General features: G+C 36.3%; 1 protein-coding gene across 17 annotated transcripts in view; it reads right to left on the reverse strand.

The window, feature by feature from the left end:
* Positions 1 to 18,666, reverse strand: part of LOC116180844 (serine/threonine-protein phosphatase 2B catalytic subunit 2) — a 204,632-nt gene that overhangs the window by 8,103 nt on the left and 177,863 nt on the right. For 3 of the 17 annotated variants that reach the window (XM_031500994.1, XM_031500992.1, XM_031500985.1), the window contains exons 8-11: positions 9,592 to 9,685; positions 2,864 to 3,071; positions 2,677 to 2,679; positions 2,143 to 2,169 (exon numbers count right to left, since the gene is read on the reverse strand). In XM_031500994.1, the coding sequence (XP_031356854.1) occupies positions 2,143 to 2,169; positions 2,677 to 2,679; positions 2,864 to 3,071; positions 9,592 to 9,685 (332 nt within the window). Of the gene's footprint in view, positions 1 to 2,136; positions 2,170 to 2,676; positions 2,680 to 2,863; positions 3,072 to 9,591; positions 9,686 to 18,666 lie in introns of all 17 variants that reach the window. The other 14 variants (XM_031500989.1, XM_031500986.1, XM_031500983.1 and 11 more) reach the window with 5 other exon arrangements.

Genomic DNA, 18,666 nt, shown 5'->3' on the forward strand with positions numbered 1-18,666 from the left:
TTTATGTGTTTATCGTGTGGATGGCACTCCCGACGTTTTCAGATCGAATCAACAGCCGTCTGTGACCGAACCGCAGTCGTGGTATGCCCTCCAAGGCGTGGGAGGAGATGTTCTGTACCACTAAAAAATGGCAAGTTATGGGATTCGAACTCAACACCTGTAAAGTTAGAGTTCGAGCCTTAAACCGTTACAACAAATTGACTTATTAGGCGTCTGAAAGGACTTGGTACATGAATGTGAAGTGAGAACCATACCTATCCAATAACTAATGAATGCGAAAAGGGTTACGTATGAAAAGGCCCACTTTTACTCGAAATGGTAATGTCCGTACAATGTCCACCGAATGTACACCAGCTCATACCGAGCCAATTGTATTAAGATCGAGATCACCGTGCTATCATCATAGTGTTTGTGTGTGTCAATTAGCCCCAACCTACCAGCAGTAAGAGCAGTCTATAATTTCAAGCACAGACAGCTGCAAGTATCACTTTATAATTACAAAAGCACGAACAAGCACTTGGCACTGTCTCTAACTTAAACTATCTTTACAGTTGACGCAAATTCTTACAAACTAAAAGCGTATACGTACTTCAAATACAAAGAAAAAAGCGTTTAAGCATAAGAAGCACAGTGCTCTGGTCCCATCACTGATTAAACAGCAACTGTAACTTACCGAAGGATGATGTAGTTGCGCCGCGCCACGTGTGGGTGAATCAACAGCAAACGGGCAGTGGCGCAAAGTGTAGCGAGCGAAGAGATATAGAAAAAACAAAACAAACAGTGCATGTAAAAAACTGTAGCAACCCGATGGCATACAAAAAACAAAACACAAATTTGCTCTTCTGACGTCGTATTGTTTTTTTTTTAATCGTCAAATATGTGGATAGACGTTGCTAACATATAAAAAATGTGCTGTTAGTAAGTGTAATAAAATAAGCCAATTATCGTTATTAATTTAATTAATTTGTAAAACAAAAATTGGTTCACTTACAACAAAATTCTTTATTACACAAAAAAACTTTTTTACTCACGTACGAGATCAAGACATGCAATGTATCTTCCCGTCGATCCTCTGACTTTTTAGTACTTACAATCGTTAGATATACTAAGACACTAAACATTTATGCGTGACGTAAGGAAGGCCGAGGATAGGTGGGTACCCAAACCGGATTTACAAGCTATAGCAGTGTGATGGCGCTGCGAGCGCCGATCAATCTGCCTGTTGTTGTGACGGTGGTGTAAGTGAAAAGCGGGGTTGTAAATGAACCAGTGTTCCAAGAATTAAGAACCAAGCGAGGGAGATTTATTCGTGTCAATCCACATAGGTAAAAAAACACACACACACACGCACAATACACCGACTAGCTACAAATCTAGAAAGTAGGTTCAAAGGTAACGTTCAGTAATAAGCCAAATTATAAACAAGCGTAACATGTGGTAGAGATTCACAACTTATATCAGTTGATACTTGAACAATAAGTATCCCCTCCCGGTCACAGTATAAGTAGTGATTAAACTAAAAGGATTAAAAACCAAAGCCTAAGTCGAATCGTGCATTAAACAAACCAATAAGTTTATAAAACCTGGCATCACCAGCTTAGTAATTAATTAATATCTGAACGCATTTCCAGTTCCTTAATTGTAACAGGATAAAATACACAAGAAATTATCAACAGCAAGTCGAAAAGATGAAACAATAAGTGAATAATAACCAAAGCACCATGCGGCATATCTAACTTTATAAAAAAAGGCAATTAATTATAAAAACAGAAATGTAAATATAAATGAATGAAGATAAAACTACAATCTACGAATGGAATGAGCTTGTATTCAACTTTTTTTTAAAGACCAGAATATAAGTTGGTTAGTGCATCAAGAACAAAAAAACGAAATCAAAAAACACCAGCAGCGGTTAATTAAAATTTTCTGCAAAAAATAAAATTCTCCTGCGCCTATTCATCCTTTGATCAAGAAACGGAACAAAGAAAAAAGTAATGCCCACACGAAATCAAAGAAGGAAAGAGTGAATAAGCGCCGAATTTCTTTAAAAAACCTCATTGCTCAAAAACATGATCAATTAATGCAGTGTTATCAATAAACTCGTTTTTTTAAGCTGCATGTTTTGTATAAACTTACCCTTACTTTTATAAACTATTTTTGGCTGTTTCGCTGTGTGGGGCGCGAATCCAAGGCGAATATAGATAAATAGTGAAAAATAGAAGTGTCAGAATAGAAGAAAAACATAAGCAATACGTGTGCATGGATTTGCCTTAGTGAGACTACGTTTTTAAAAATTTAGAAATCAGGTGCTGGATATTATGCAGTGCGATTAGAACAACCAAGACCTTGCCAGATCAAGAAATTGGAAACATTCGATATACAGAAATAGATGCTACTTGGGTCACACAATTAATAACATAAACACACGAACGAAAAACTGAACACAAGTTCGTCTAACGTTAACGTCGGTACACGTTCAAATAATTTGAAATAAGACACTAAAAAGTCAACACTTTCGGAGTTATTTTTTTTCTCTCTTAAGCTGTAGATTGAACTAAATAAATGCTAAAAATTATCAAAAAATGGGGAGAAATCAACAAAAAACTCATAAAGGCTAATACATCATCACTACGATTCAAAGCAAATACGTCATTATATAGAGAAATCGAATCTTACCATCTGAAATTCCAAGTAGCATTCGAAAGGTAAAAAAAATCTTTTTGAATTTTTAAGCTTTAAACTGCATTGTGTAAATTTAAGGCCAAAATTTGAGAAGAGATCTACTCGCTTATGTACACAAGCATTTAAAATTTGTAGGAACTCTTGTGTGAGTATGTGAAAGTGATGCGAAAATCATACATACCTTCCTCCAGTCCCTCGTCGCCGTCCGAAACCAATTCATCGTCCGAACAAATGTTGAGCACGTTTACTAACATTTCCGTAACCTTTTCACCTACAAACGGCAACGACCACGTGAACACGTCCATGAAATTCGGTAACCAGTACGGATGCGGTGAACAATTGAACTGGCGTATATTCATTACGTTATTTTCATATTTTAGTACTGCCGCCTAGAAAAATACAACGACACGTTAGATTAGGCAAACACTGTAAACTCGTGTTTTTACCGCTGCTTCTACAGGAATAGTACCATTTCACAGAGTAGTATTGCGGGGCGGCTCATTAGTAGTGCAATTTGAGGCACAAATCGGTAAAATAATGGTTTTTTTTCCCGTATTCCAATAAAAGCGAGTGCTACACGACTAAGGCAAACCCTCAATTAAGACTGCGAGAGGTCGAGAAGTTATGTGAGGGGAGCCAAAAGGTCCCCGGTCACAAAAAATATTTACCTTCCCTAACTTTACAGATTTAGCCGTTCTTGTTTTTAAACAGAAGTTGCTGTAATATTGCCTGAAAATATTGACGAATGGGGCAGACCGGATAAAAAACTAACTTTTTTAACTTTAAGAAGAACACTGCAAATGTGCAATAAAATAATGTTGGTGTTGCCATCAATAAAATGATTAATCAGTTAAGGAAGGAATTGTATTTGTTGTACAAGGTCTAGGATTAAAACTTTCAGTTTTTTTAGGTCCTTCGAATTTTTCAAATTATTCGCACCTTTTGATTCTTCAATTTCTTCCGATTCCTCTGCATTTCAGTTCATTGGATTTCCGGATAATTCACATTCATATTTCTTCAAATTCATTACATTCACATTCTTAGGACTACTACATGTTCTCCCAAATACGACTCTGCATTTGCCGCTGTTTCTTCAAATTATTCCAATTCATCAAGGCCTTAAGATCCCTAAAATTCTTCAAATTGTTATGCTTATGCGAATTCTTTTTTTTTTTATTCTGCAGGGAATCTAATCCCTGGATTCTTCGCATGCTTTCGTTTTTTCGGACTTCTTATATTCTTTCGATTCTTTCACCTTTGTCCAATTTTTCATATTATTCTAATCTTAGATTTTGTGGTTTTTCAAAATCTTTCAAGATCCTCCACGATTCAAACGATTGTAATTTTTTTTTAATTTGCTACCTCCTTCGGAGCCTTCGAATTCGTTACATGCAACCTGGATCTTTCAGCTTAATCTGGTTCTTCAAATTCTTTCGTATCTTTCGAACTACTCGATTGTTTTTATGAGTAATCCAATTCTTACGATTGTTTTCTTCAAATCCATTCCATGCGTACAATTTTTTGATTCTTCTTGTTCTCCGATTTTATAGTTTTTCAAATTCTTCAGATTCATTCCACCTTTAAGATTAAAGTTCTTAGAATCCTTCTGCTTCTTTAAATTCGTCGGATTCTTCAAATCATAATCATAAAATCCTGTCTTATTATTCTGCTGTTTTTTTTACATTCTTCAGATCAAAGAGTTTCTTTAGCTTATTTATTTCTTTGAGAATCTTCGAATCCGCTCCATGGTTCGTATTCTTCAGATTATTTGAACTCATATTCTTCTGTCTTCAAATCGGATTGCTATTGTTTCTTTAAGCGATGAAGCCCATTTTCATTTGTGTGGAGCACACGAGGAGGGCTAGACTTTTGGTCCCTAGTTCTCTGAGGAAAATGAAGTCGATAGGATTCTTTTATTTTTAGTTTCTGCAAATTCCTCACACCCGATTCTTGGGATTCGACATATTGTATCTCTCTTCAGATTGTCCATTTTCAAGTGGGTAAGATGCACCTGATTGTTCAAATTCTTTAAATCCATGAAATCCTTCACATTCCTGTTTCTTCGGAGTGTTCAAATTCTTTCTATTCTTCCACATTCGTCGAATTCGGTTTAATTGTTTACGCTTTTTAAGTTTCTTCAAATCCCCCATACATTTCCAATTCTGGAGGTTCTACATATTATAGATCTTCGGATTGTGCATTTTAAAGCTCTTGAGAATCCTGCGAGTACCATTTCACAGAGTAGTATTGCGGGGCGGCTCATTAGTAATGCAATTTGGGGCACAAATTGGTAGAATAAATGTTTTTCCCCTACTCCAATAAAAGCGAGTGCTACACGACTAAGTTGTACTTTGCAAAACCCTCAATTAATACTGCGAGAGGTCGAGACGTTATGGGAGGGGAGCCAAAAGGTCCCCGGTCTCAAACCTTCTCTAACTTTAAAGATGTAGCAGTTCTTGTTTTTAATCAGAGGTTGCTGTAATATTGCCTGAAAGTATTGACTAATGGGGCACAGGATAAAATTACTAATTTTTTTAACTTTAAGAACACTGCATATGTGCAATAAAATAATGCTGGTGTTGCCATCAATAAAATGTTTAATCAGTCTAACTTTAAGGAAGGAATTGTATTTGTTGTACATCAAAATTGAACTTACATCGATCTAATTAATATTGGCAGAAAGTTGAAAAAGGGGAAGGGCGAATATAAACTAACCCCAGCAAGCAACATTTGCGACGAGTGTTGCGGCATCTAAAAAACCCAAGCAGAATCAAATTCTTCATTCTTTAATGTCTCCAGATTTTTTCACACATCAGACGTTTGGAACTTTTCAAAATCCCGACATTTTTTAGCCCTTCAGATTCGCCCCAACCTTCAGTAAAATTGCTCAGATCCATAAAATTCCTTGGATTATTGAAATTCTTCTGATAGTTTCGTTTCTTCTACTTTCTATTCTTCCAGATTCGTCCATTTCTTCGAACGATAGGTTCTACATATTTTTCAAACTCTTTCAACGACATATCGGTACAGTTATCAATTTTTTTTTAATTCTTCCCGAGCCTTCGAATTCCATTCCACGTTTCAGATCATTCAAATTATTCGTATTTTGTGACCCTTCAGTTTCTACTAATTCTTCAAATAATTCGAATGTTTCAGATCCATTTTTTGCCAATGTTCACGTTTCTCTCACAATTTTTCAGCTCCTTCGGATTCTGCCGATTGTTCATTTCCTACAAGTTCATCTGCTTCTTTAAATTCTTCCGATTCTTTAAAGTCTTCAGATTCATAAAATTCTTCATATTTTTATACTCCTGTGGATTCTTCCCTGGATTATTTTCGTCCGACTATTCAGTTTCTTTAAAATTTTCTTGGGATTTGTACCAACTCCTTTAAGATATCTCATTCTAGGTCTAGGATTAAAACTGTTTCAGTTTATTTGGGTCATTCGAATCTTTCGGATTTTTCAAATTATTCACACTTTTTGATTCTTCAATTTCTTCTGATTCTTCTGTATTTCAGATCATTGGAGTTTCCGGATAATTCACATTCATCTTTCTTCAAATTCATTACATCCTCAATGTTCTGCCAAATGCGACTCTTCAATTGCCGCTGTTTCTTCAAATTATTTCAATTCTTCAAGGCCTTAAGATCCCTAAAATTCTTGAAATTGTTATGCTTATGCAAATTCTTTTTTTTATTCTGCAGGGAGTCTAATCCCTGGATTCTCCGCATGATTTCGTTCTTTCGGGCTTCTTATAATCTTTCGATTCTTCCACCTTTGCTCAATTCTTCATATTATTCTAATCTTAGATTCTGTGGCTTTTCAAAGTCCTCCACGAGTCAAACGATTGCAATTTTCGGAACCTTCGGATTCGTTACATGCAACCTGGATCTTTCAGTTTATTCTGGTTCTTCAAATTCTTTCGTATCTTTCGAACTCCTCGATTGTTTTTATGAGTCATCCAATTCTCAAGATTTTCTTCAAATCCGTTCCATGCATATAATTATTCAGATTATTTTAACTTTTTTGATTCTTCAGTTTCTTCTCCGATTTTCTAGTTTTTCCAAATTCAGAGTCATAAAATTCTGTCATTATTCTGCTGATTTTTTTACATTCTTCAGATCAAACAGTTTTTTTTAGCTTATTTATTTCTTTGAGCCCATATTTCGTATTCTTCAGATTATTCGGACTCCTCACATTCTTCATGTCTTCAAATCGGATTGCTATGGTTTTTTTTCGCGATGAAGCCCATTTTCATTTGTGTGGAGCCCGTGAGGAGGAGTTTGACTTTTGGTCCCTGGTTCTCTGAGGAAAATGAAGTCGACAGGATTCTTTTGTTTTTAGTTTCTGCAAATTCCTCACACCATTCAGATTCTTGGGATTCGACATATTGATATCTCTCTTCAGATGCACCTGATTGTTCAAATTATTTAGATCCATGAAATCCTTCACATTCCTGTTTCTTCGGAGTGTTCGAATTCTTTCTATTCATTCACATTCTTCAGTTTCTTCTAAATCAATGTGTCCACGATACAAACTTTGTCGACTTTCAAATTCTTCAAATCCATAAGATGCCATTGATTGCACGTTCTTCAATTTCTTTCAATTCTTCAAAGCATTAGGATCCCATTCCTTCGGTTTAATTGTTTACCGTTTTTAAATTTCTTCAAATTCCCCACACATTTCCAATTTTGGGGGTTCTACATATTATAGATCTTCAGATTGTGCATTTTAAAGCTCTTGAGAAACCTGCAATTCTTCAAATTCTTCATATACAGAAAATCATTAGCATTCGTTTGTCGGGTATATTACATTCTTTGTATGGTTCTTCAAATTCTTAAAACTACAGATCTCCGGATTTTTCAACAGCGTTCAAGATATTTCATTGTATGTCCATGAGAGTTTTTTTGGTTCCTTCGAATCCATTTGGTGCTTCGGATTCTTCAGACTTTTCTGGTTCTGTTTCGCGTTGATCACACTTTAATTTCTTCATATGTTTTAAAATCTGTTATTTCTTTCGATTCTTCAGTGCCAAGTATTCGCTCATTTCTTTCAATTCTTCAATTTTTTAATTTCTTTATATAATTCAGATCCGCTAGATCATTCAAATCCTTAAAATACCCGCAGATTATTCCTTCGAATTCCACAAGGTTTTTATAGTCACAGAATTCTTCTTCTTCCCTTTTTATTCTTCATATGTTTATAGTTCTGCTGATCGTCCTATTCTGCAGATTCGTAGGATTTTTCGGATTTTCCATCTCTCCGATCTTCAAATTTTTGATTGGATTCTTCAAATTTTCAATTTCTTTCGATTCTTCGGCTCCTTCAGATTCTTCTAATTGTCACATTCTTTAAACACTCCACCTTGATATTATAGGTGTTCTTCTGTTCATTCAAATTAAATTCTTTTTTTTGAATTCTTCACTTACTTTGGATCAGCTGATTCGGAAATTCTTCAGATGTTTCATTAGATTCTTAAAAATCTTCAAATTCCCTTTCGTCTCCAAATTCTTTAGCTGTTCCAGATTAGTAGAATACTTCAAATACTTCTGATGCTTCAAAATTATCCGATTAGGTAGATATTTTTCTGACGTTTCCATTCTTCGAATGCTTTCCGTTCCTTTGATCTATTCACTATTCAGATTCGTTCAGATTCCTCCGGCTTTAAATCTCTTCCGAATGCTTAAAATCTTCTCTTCTTCGGTTCTTTAGATTTAGATTTTTGGATCCTTTCAGTTCTTCAATTGCTTTATATTTATTGAATACTAGCAGACCCGGCGAAATTCGTGCCGCCTTTGGGAAATCTCGTTTTCCTGGCTGGGACATACGTAACCGCCTCACCTCGCGCGCCCAGAGGGAGAGAACTAAAAATAAAACGTCGTAATGGAAAAATCGAGCAATTTGATTTGGAGTATTAAACCGTTAAAAGAAAACGCACGGTTAAAATATCATGAATTTTAAGAACAGCTTAAAACAAACCTGCAGAACGAAGAGCCGGTTAGTCTAAAATATGGTAATAAAACATGTGAACTTAACAAAATCATCGTTTAAACAACCGAAATACAAAGAAACCAGCAAATTCCGACTCAGTTATAGTGAGCAGAATCCGACCCCTCGCACAGGTAACTGGTCCCTTGTTCGGCATATACCAGCCTACATGAGAAGTAAAAATAGGGCACGATCAATCACAAATGGAATGGACAAATGACTAATGAGTATCACTTCAAGTGCCAACGCACGAAATACGTTCCTAGTTTTTCTATTTAAATAAAAAAACGAAAGGTATTGCACTTTACCAACCCTCAATTAGACGATGGCAATTTAGTTCATGCCGAGAAAACTCAAGAGCTTAATTAAAATTTTCTGATTTCACACGTTTTCGCGTAAACAAGTTGACGTGCCGTAAGGGTCATTAGTATCGCTTTCCCAAAGGAAACTGGAATTTTCTTTCTCCTACTGTCTTTAACGAGAAGCTATTTGAACAAAAATACAATTTAAAGTTTTTGAATGTCGCTTCAAAGGTCGATACACGAGGCACGGAAAATATATAACAAAATTCGCTTTCAATCAAGCTCTGCCATAACTCCATTACGAAAATTACGAACCGGAACGAAAATGGTGAAAAATAATGAGTCATTCCCTTAAGTACCGGCTTTCTTTGCCATTACATTTTTTTTTTCCAAATCTATGCACCATCACCTGTTACGTTTATGAGAGAAAACTTCATTACACGAGTACGGATTTATGACGTCGTATAAGTGGGGTTTGCTGTTGGGGTCAAATGGGAATTGCCGGGGCTTTCAATTAAAGTTAGGGCATAAAATACATTGTTGTTTCGATTATTCGTTTTACGGTTACTCGAGTAATTCTCGACATCGCCCCCAACAAGAGACGATCCTTAAACTTACCTTGTTATTGTAGACGTCCAGGTAATTTGGCGCCGAGAAAATTGTGATAAGGGATGGGAAACCTGTAGTCTGGCTTTTTCTATACATGCGATACCTGAAATTAATTTCATCGTTAGTATCGTGCCGGATTTTTTCCAACAATAAATCAACAAGATGATATATACGAAGCCGAAAATACAAAACCGCCGGGTAAATTTGTACGCTTCAGGAAGACGACGCGCGTCCCACATTTCCGGCAACGCAAATTGTTTCGAAAGAAGCTTTTACATTTATAATGCAACAACGTTACACCGAAACCTCCTGCTTTAATCTAGTAGGGTAGCTTAAAACGGCAAGAAAAAGGTTCCTTTATCTTTCGCGTACGATCTAAACGTAATTAATATGCAAGTGCACTTTGTTCTACGCAAACAAGTCCGCATTAACATTTTATCGCGCCACTTGCATTTTAAGTAGTTTATTTTTTAAATTATGTTTATGCATTAGGGTAAAATTCTCGCATGTATTTAACTTTATCGAAATTGAGCAGAAAGGCGTCCGCAAAAAATTATCAGATTTTTTTGGGAACCGCAACGTGTATAAACAAAAAAACAAGATGAGTAATCTGCCGATGGGTAGTAATTTGGGGCGCAAAAACTCATTCACCGCTAAATCTCGACAGAGAAACAAGGCCGTGTAGTAATGGATCCACCTACCCTATCTTTGTCGTTATTTTCGTGTACAGAATCGTGTTATTCTTTAACAACTTTAAATCGATAACTCGTACAGGATTATTCTAAGTAGCTTTGTACAGTGCCAGTACAGACGTTTTGAGGACTAGAACGAAAAAACGCGAATTGCAGCATGAATGCGATGACCCACGATATCAGCCGATAATGTGGTCATGATCCGTAAATGCTATAACCTAAAGCTGCTCTACCATTATCGGAATGACTTCAAACCCATGACCTACAGTTGTGTCTATTTTGTCCGCCGGTGTAATGCTAAACACCAACTGCTCGTATCGGCATAAACAGCGTTAACTCTTTGCATTTCTTTGTCAAATTTGAAATGCGTAACTTGTCATTTTTTAAGAGTAGCTCAAGTTAAAATTGAAATATCCAAGCACGCACCGTTTATAGCTATTGCGCATGTCCATGTATGTTCCCACTTGCGCATGGGCAGTCGGAGGTAGAATAAGGCCTGCATATGTGCACTCTTCGAACAACAATCGAACGAGAACAAGATCAAGATTTATGTCGTCGTAGTTCGTACAACCATCAATAATAATGAACGTGCTTGTTAAGAAGCAGCACGTCATTTTCGTCTAACATATTTGTAAATGACCATGAATTTTGTCCTAGCTGCCGTTTACCCTACCGTAACCTACACTGTCGCTGCTACATAGTGCAATCAACGCCATCACCGCCATCGTCAACCGGCTTCGTATGTTTATTTGCACCTGCTTCTCAAAAGACAGAATTCGAAACAACAATAAGTAAGTCCTTTCGTCATTATTCCAATTTCTAGTACAAATCATGTCGCTAAACAAGATTTAGAATCAATTAATTTTATTTGTATTTTTAATCAATAAATGCGTTGATCATTCGTGTGGATATTCTTTCATCCCTCGTAAGCAATTGCATTTTATCTACAGTCCATTAAATATCCAAGCTTTGTACGCAACAATTTTACTTATATTTCTTTTTCTCAGAAAAGAAATAACGGAAATGAGAGAAGAGTTTAAAAAGGAAATGCGGGAACTGAAGAGGCAAAATCAAGAGAAGGAAGAAAAATGGAACAAAGAAACACGAGAACTAGAGAAGAATAGACAAACTAGAATGGAGACTGGAAAAAGAGGAAATGATGAAGAAAAAAAATAACGTTATAATTAAAGGAGGAGCAAATAATATTAAGAAAACCGACGCAATAAATTTCCTAAGAAATGAATTAAAAATAAATATTTCTACTACAGAAGTCCGTACAATACAAAATAGAGAACGAAAAATAAGGATTCTAATAAAATGTACAAATTGGGAGGGAAAAATGGAATCATGAGGAACAGACAACAAGCCCTAAGAGATAAAAAGGTATATATCGATAACGACCTGATGTTTACAGAAAGAGAACTGCAAAAGAAGTTCAGAGCAAGGATGGAGGAGGAAAAAGAAACAAGTTAAAAAGTAATCGTAAACGATTTACATAAAGCGCATTTCCACTTGCATTCATTTCCCATTTGTAAGATGCAACTTCTATAAAATCGTAAAAATCCGGCCACAAATATGAAAGATAGCGTTGCACATGGGCAATCCATTTTTGTCGTGCTACTTCAATGTCAGTTTATGAGAAGAATTTCATTTCAATGCTTTTCTAAATAAGAAAGTTGGAACTGCGCATGCGCAAACCTAAATATTAAAACTAATTTACTATAACTAACTAATAAACTAAGATTTTCCTTTGTTCCAAGCGCCTAAGTATCAAATTTCACTTAAATAGTTCCATAGATAAAAAAGTTGGCACTGCGCATGCGCAAAGCCAAATTTTGAAACTGGCGTTTGATTTTCATTTATCGCAAGTGCCTATGTATCAAATTTCGTTTAAATTCTTCCATAAATAAAAAAGTTGGCACTGCGCATGCGCAAAACCAAATTTTGAAATTGGCGTTTGATTTTCCCTTATCCCAAGTGCCTATGTATCAAATTTCGTTTAAATTCTTCCATAAATAAAAAAGTTGGCACTGCGCATGCGCAAAACCAAATTTTGAAATTGGCGTTTCCACGTTTGATTTTCCTTTATTCCAAGGGCCTATGTATCAAATTTCATTCAAATACTTTTATAAGTAAAAAAGTTTGCAATTCGGTTTATAAATGGTCGAGATGCGAAAAGGGCACCGTGAATTTTGAATCGATTCGATTCAACTTTTGGCATTGCGTATTATATGGCTAAATCTATGCCCATATTGAATTTCATGCAATTCAGTTCATAACTAACGAAGATGTAAAAGAGATCGAACATTTCTAAACAAAGTTATCGTTCACACGGACAGATAGATGGACAGACAGACAAAGGAACAGACGGAGAGACCAACCGGCAGGCGACAGATAGCATTGCAAAATTATAAACGATCTCTAGGATCGTTAATAAACGGCAAAAGTGTAAAATTATGGAACATGTAAAAAACGGTTTTTTGTTTTTTTTACAATAACTTTTTTTGTAAGCGGTAAAGAAAAAATTCCTTCCTTGGTACAAGACTCGACACCATAACGAACCAAATAGCGAAAAAAGTAGAACAATAGCTCTTAAGATAAAGAACTAGTAGCGTCGCAAAACGAGCGGACGGACGGACAGACGGACGGACAGCCGGACGGACGGACGGACAAAGTGGCCACAATAGCGCATTTTTTTTTTTGTGGAAATGCGCTAAAAACGATGCGGAAACACGAAAATGGAATACAAGAAAGAAAAATGATACTAAAAGATGTACGATGGAGAATTGTTTACATTATACAATCACATGATTATGAAAAGGATAGTGGACGAGCTGAACAACACAAAAGAAGAATCGAAAGATGACGTTATAATAATAGGAGGGGATCTAAACGCGCGGATAGGCAAGGAAGGGTCATGGGTCGCTCGCACAGAAGAAGAAGACAACAACATAATATCAAAAGAAAAAGGGTAGTACATCCTCAACGGAAACGTGAAAGGAGACGAAGAGGGAGAATATACATACATAGTAAGCAGAGGGCAGTCGGTAATAGACTATTATATTCTAAATGAAAAAGGAAAAGAACACAAAAAAATTTCAAGTAGACCAAAGAATAGAATCCGATCACCAACCAATATCCAGAACCATGAAAGGCAGTGCTCACACCCATACAGAAAACAAACAAAAGAAATTACAAAAATGAGACAAATCTGGACAGAACAAACAATAGAAAAATACAGAAAACATCTAAATCAGATAGAATCCAAAGAAACTGAATGTGATGCTGCACTAGAAGAAATCAAAAAGGCAAAACTAAAGCGGTGACAGAAAAAACATCAAAAATACACAACTGGACACCAGGAAGAAGCAATTGGTGGGACACAGAATATCAAGAGAAAAAACAAATTACAAAAAAAGCCCTAATGGATTGGAAAACAGGAAAAGACACAGGCGAAGAGTACAGAACAAAGAAAAAAGAACATAAGGATACATGCAAACGCAAAAAAAGAAGAGTTACAAAAAGAGGAAATAAGAGAAATACAAAGCATCAAAAACGAAAATGAAGTGTGGAAATTTATAAACAAAGGGAGGAAAAATAAAGAAGGAATACAGGACCACATTGGAGAAGAAGAAAGGGAAAAACTACTTTATACAAAGTTTAAACGGACAGATAAGCTTCAGAGGGGAAAAACCAAAAAGAAGAAGTGAAAGGGAGGATGAAAAAATAGGGGAAGAAGAAATGGAAGTAGAAATATCAAAGATGAAAAAAAAGAAAGCTCCTGGACCAGACCATATAACAAATGAGATGATAGTACATGCGCCGGAAAACGTGAAACGGCAAATCAGAAAAATTATTAACAGGGTATGGAGAGGTAGAGGATTTCCGAAAAGTTAGAAAGAAGGAGAAATATGCCCAATATAAAAAAAAAACAAACAAAGATGACATCAAAAACTAGGGGAATCACACTCCTAAACTCAACATACAACCTTTACGCTAAAATACTAAATAACCGCTTAAATGAAGAAGTAGAGGACAAAGAAATACTAGATGAAACACAAATGGACTTTAGGAAGGGAAGGGGGACGATAGACAACATATACATAGTAAATCACGCGGTACAACAAGAACTGGAAAATAAAGAAGGTAAAGTCTACGCCCTTTTCATAGATCTAAAAGCAGCATTCGATAATCTAGATAGGAACGGATTATAGAAGAGCTTGGAAAAGAGAAATATCGACAGCAACACAATAGAGAGGATTAAAGAAATCTATAGAGAAACAAAGAGTAAAGTTAAAATCAATAACAAAAACACAAGACTATTTTTGGACGGAAAATGGAGTCTGGCAAGGATGTCGGCTAAGTGCAACCCTTTTCAACATTTATGTGGCGGACCTGGAAGAAGTATTAAGAAAATTGCAAGCAGAAGGAATAAAAATTGGAGGACAAAGCAATCAGAAATGAAGGAAATGATCACACAGATAGAAAGGTACGCAAGAAGAAATAAATTCACGATAAACACAGAAAAATCAAAAATAATGGTTTTTACAAATGGAAGAAAGAAGAATAGGGACGAGACATCGTGGAAAATCGAAGGAAGAGAAATAGAAGATGTTTCGGAATTTAAATACCTTGGGTACACACTAATGAAAAACGGAGGACCAAGTGCTCACATAAGACAAATAAAAAAAAGCAAATGGATTAATACCGCAGATATGGAGCATAGCAGAAAGAAAATTCAAAAACAACTATAGAATTAAGAAAATGATGTTCGACTACCTGATCAAAAGCACAGTGATGTATGGGGCAGAAATATGGGTGTGGAAGGAGATAAAGGACATCGAGCGGATACAAAACAAATACCTGAATTGGATCCTAGGATTGGCAAGAGATACCCCTACTTACATACTTCTGGAGGAAGATAAGATGAGGATAGAAGCGGGATACAGAGCAGTTAAATACGAAGAAAGGATAGAAAGGGGAAGAACGGGTTACTAAAAGAAACTCTCAAGGAGAGAAAGAAGACCAAAAAATGCAAAGTGGGCAGAAGAAAGAAGAAGATATTTCCAAAGGAATGGGTTTGCAGAAGATGAGGCGGAAAGATTAAGGAGAGAGGTAGTAAATATACCAATGATTATGAAGGAGAGAGATAGAAACAACCAATTACAATACCAAATCAATCGAATAGAAAACAGCACCTACAATACCACGTACAAAGAAATAAAAACATTACACTTGCCAAAATATCTACAGAAGAACAACAACAAAAACCATTGCAAGATTTAGATGCGGAAATGAAAACAGGACCGGGAAAAGATGAAAGGAAGAAAAGAGCAGACTATGAAAGGAAGAAACAGAGACGATAGAACACGTGATATACAGATGCAGCAAAACCAATACGAGCAAAACAGTAAAGGAAATATTACAGGAAGATGGAAGAGAATGACGTTGCAGAGAAGGGAGAAAGTGAAAAGAGAGGAATAAAGATTATGTAGCTATTTCTGATGTACTTCTTAGTATCATTATACAGGGTGTATCATTAATATTGCGAAAAAATTCAGGGTGAGATTCCTTGCATAAAACTAAGAATAAAAGTTCATATAAACATGTTTCCAAAAATGCCTCGTTTCCGAGATACAGGGCGTTTACTTTACAGCGATTTGACAGTTGTTAGGTTTCTTTTTCAAAATGAATTACGCAAATAGTGAAATGTGCGATATGCATTTTTGTTACATGTTTATATGAACTTTTATTCTTATTTTTATGCAAGGAATCTCACCCTGAATTTTTTCGCAATATTAATGATACACCCTGTATATGCTACATACCTAAGAGTCCCCAAAGCCGAAAGGCTAGGGTTAATAAATAATAATAATATATTTCAACCAGGCCGGTTGCCTACACGTAAGTAAATCTGATAAAGTAACCTGTCGCTAGACCCAAAAATTGCACTTAATAGGCCTTACTCGACTCCCGAATTTGGAAATTTCAGTTCGGCCATTTGAGTGAGCATAAATACCGGTAGAAAATCAGATGCGTTGCAGCAAACCTCGTCTGATTAAATGTATTCTAGTGTGAAATGAAGCGCGCTCAATTGGCATAATAATATATAATATAATATAATATATAAGTTTCGGGACCGGTCCTAGATTTTTATTATGACCAAATGATAGAAGTTTTAATTTTGAACGTTACCGAGTATGCCCGCCGTCTGGAAAAGCCGAGTTCCCTTTCTAGTTAACAGAATGATTTAGTCGTTTGACCTGTCGATGTCGCATTTTCAAAGTGTTCAATTTTTCATTATACCGTAGCGTTTCCGTGTGCCGTAAATCAGTTTTAGATTATTCGCCGGTCACCGATCGACGCCCGTGTCCTGGAGTTTTCCGGTTTCTCTGTCTGATTATCCGTTGGTTCCGAAACCGACCGTCCTTGAACCGGAGCAAGGATCGGCATTCTTCTGGTGGCGCTCGAATTACCTTGTGGTTTAATTAAATTTTATTTTAGTTTTAAAGCAACATTTTTTTGTGCGCGGACTTCCCGGGATAGTTCGTCGCAATCTTCATTACAATGCCTTAGAAATGGTGTTCGGTAACACTGTAAAAAAGAATGTCCCGAAACAAAAATCGAATTGTCCTCAATTCATCACGCATTGAAAATGTTTCTACCCCGACAAGGATAATCTTGCTGGTTAGGTGGTCAGCTACGACCGAGAGGGTTCCATGTTGAAATCCGGACTCGTTCAAGGACTCTAATACGTAGAAAATTCAAAAGTCTTGATGGAATGTTTGTTTATATTTTTCCACGCCTAATTCCTAGAATTAAACAACTTAAAGTTTCTCAAAGATATTTTTACAGACTTATTCGTCGGGGATACTTCAGAAGTTCGTGGGAGACTTCAAGTTTTCCAGACATGGCTCAACAGAAACTTTCACGTTTCAATTTCAGAATAATTTCGTTTTCAATTTCCGATTCGGAATCGCTTTCTCTTCCCATTTCCATTCTCCGTCTCTCATCGATTTCCGACTTGGCCTCTCTTCAGTTCCACATTCTCTATTTTCTCGTCGTCCCTGTTTTCGGTTCATTTTCGGTTTCGATTTCACTCTACTTCCCTTTTCAAAGGTCCTGGCGTTTCCCACTCGTTTTCGTTCCCGTTTTGATTCTCTCCCGTTGCCGTTACCCTTTCGTTCTTCTGAACCCTCGTTACTGTTCCTTTAGCAACTCGTTTCTGCCTTGGCGTGCGCTTTTATTTCTACTTCTGTTTCGGTTATCTTTCTCGTTTCTCTCCCTCCCCCCCCTCCCCCTCCTTTCAGTCTCTTGGTATCATTTCGTGTTCCTGTTCTCAACTCGATATTTCCGCTGCCTTTCTGGTCCCGTCTCCGCCTAAGTGCTCGTTACCAATTGTAGACTGTTTCTCACACCCTCGTTGAGTAATTAAACAAAGTGGGGGGGGGGGGGGGTCCGTATTGCTTTACTTTTGTATTCAGGAGCGCCAAGAAATCGGTGATCGGCAGTTTTTTTAAATGGAGATGTAGTATTACATTAGTAAACTCATCTTCAGATAGTCAACGTAGAAACTTTTGAGTCAGCTTAGTTTGAGAAAGAGATGAACCATCTGAGATTGGTAATAAGAAATATACTAACCAATGAAAATTTAGACATCGCCATTTTGAGTGATAATTTGCCATTTTTGGGTGTGGAAAATCAGTAATTAAAAAGCTTTGAAAAATTAATAGATGAAGTCTCTCAACGAGCGAGAAGAGATCGCTAAGTCACTTCATTAAAAAGGGGCGCTACAATTATATTTTTCGAACGAGGATGGCAGTTCGTAATGTATTAGAAAAATAGCGAGACTTCAATCGCATTGTTTACGGAAACAATCTCCACGAAACAAGTTCTCAACGAATTCAAACCAAAATCCGTTTTTGTATACTAATAAACTACGTAGGTACATCCGGCAAAAGTTGGTATTTAACTTTTTAGTTTTATTGTTACCTCGATCTGGCATTATTAACAACTGTCTATTCAATAAGTCCACTTTATTGGTAACAAAAATAGTTCCCAGTTACACAAATTGGGTATAGCGTCCACAATGCATTTTATATAGGAACGCCACCATTGAATTTTCGAGGTCCATTCTACTATAGAAATGTATTGTGCGCGAAAAGAAAGCATTATAAGTTCACTTCCACAGTTGCTTCTCGTAGCTCTTTCTATGAGGTACTTAGCTCAAGATCTCATAAAGAATACACTATTGTAGCGACGATAGAAGGCTAACCTATGACATTTCTAAGGTAATTCTGCAACATGTACGAGAGAGAACAGAACTTCAAGCAAATTAAATAAGCCCAAATTCTCTGTTGTGTACAATACCATAATTAAACTCCAAACTCGA

This window comes from Photinus pyralis, unplaced genomic scaffold (genome assembly GCF_008802855.1).
Source record: "Photinus pyralis isolate 1611_PpyrPB1 unplaced genomic scaffold, Ppyr1.3 Ppyr1.4_LG9, whole genome shotgun sequence".
NCBI lineage: Eukaryota > Metazoa > Arthropoda > Insecta > Coleoptera > Lampyridae > Photinus > Photinus pyralis.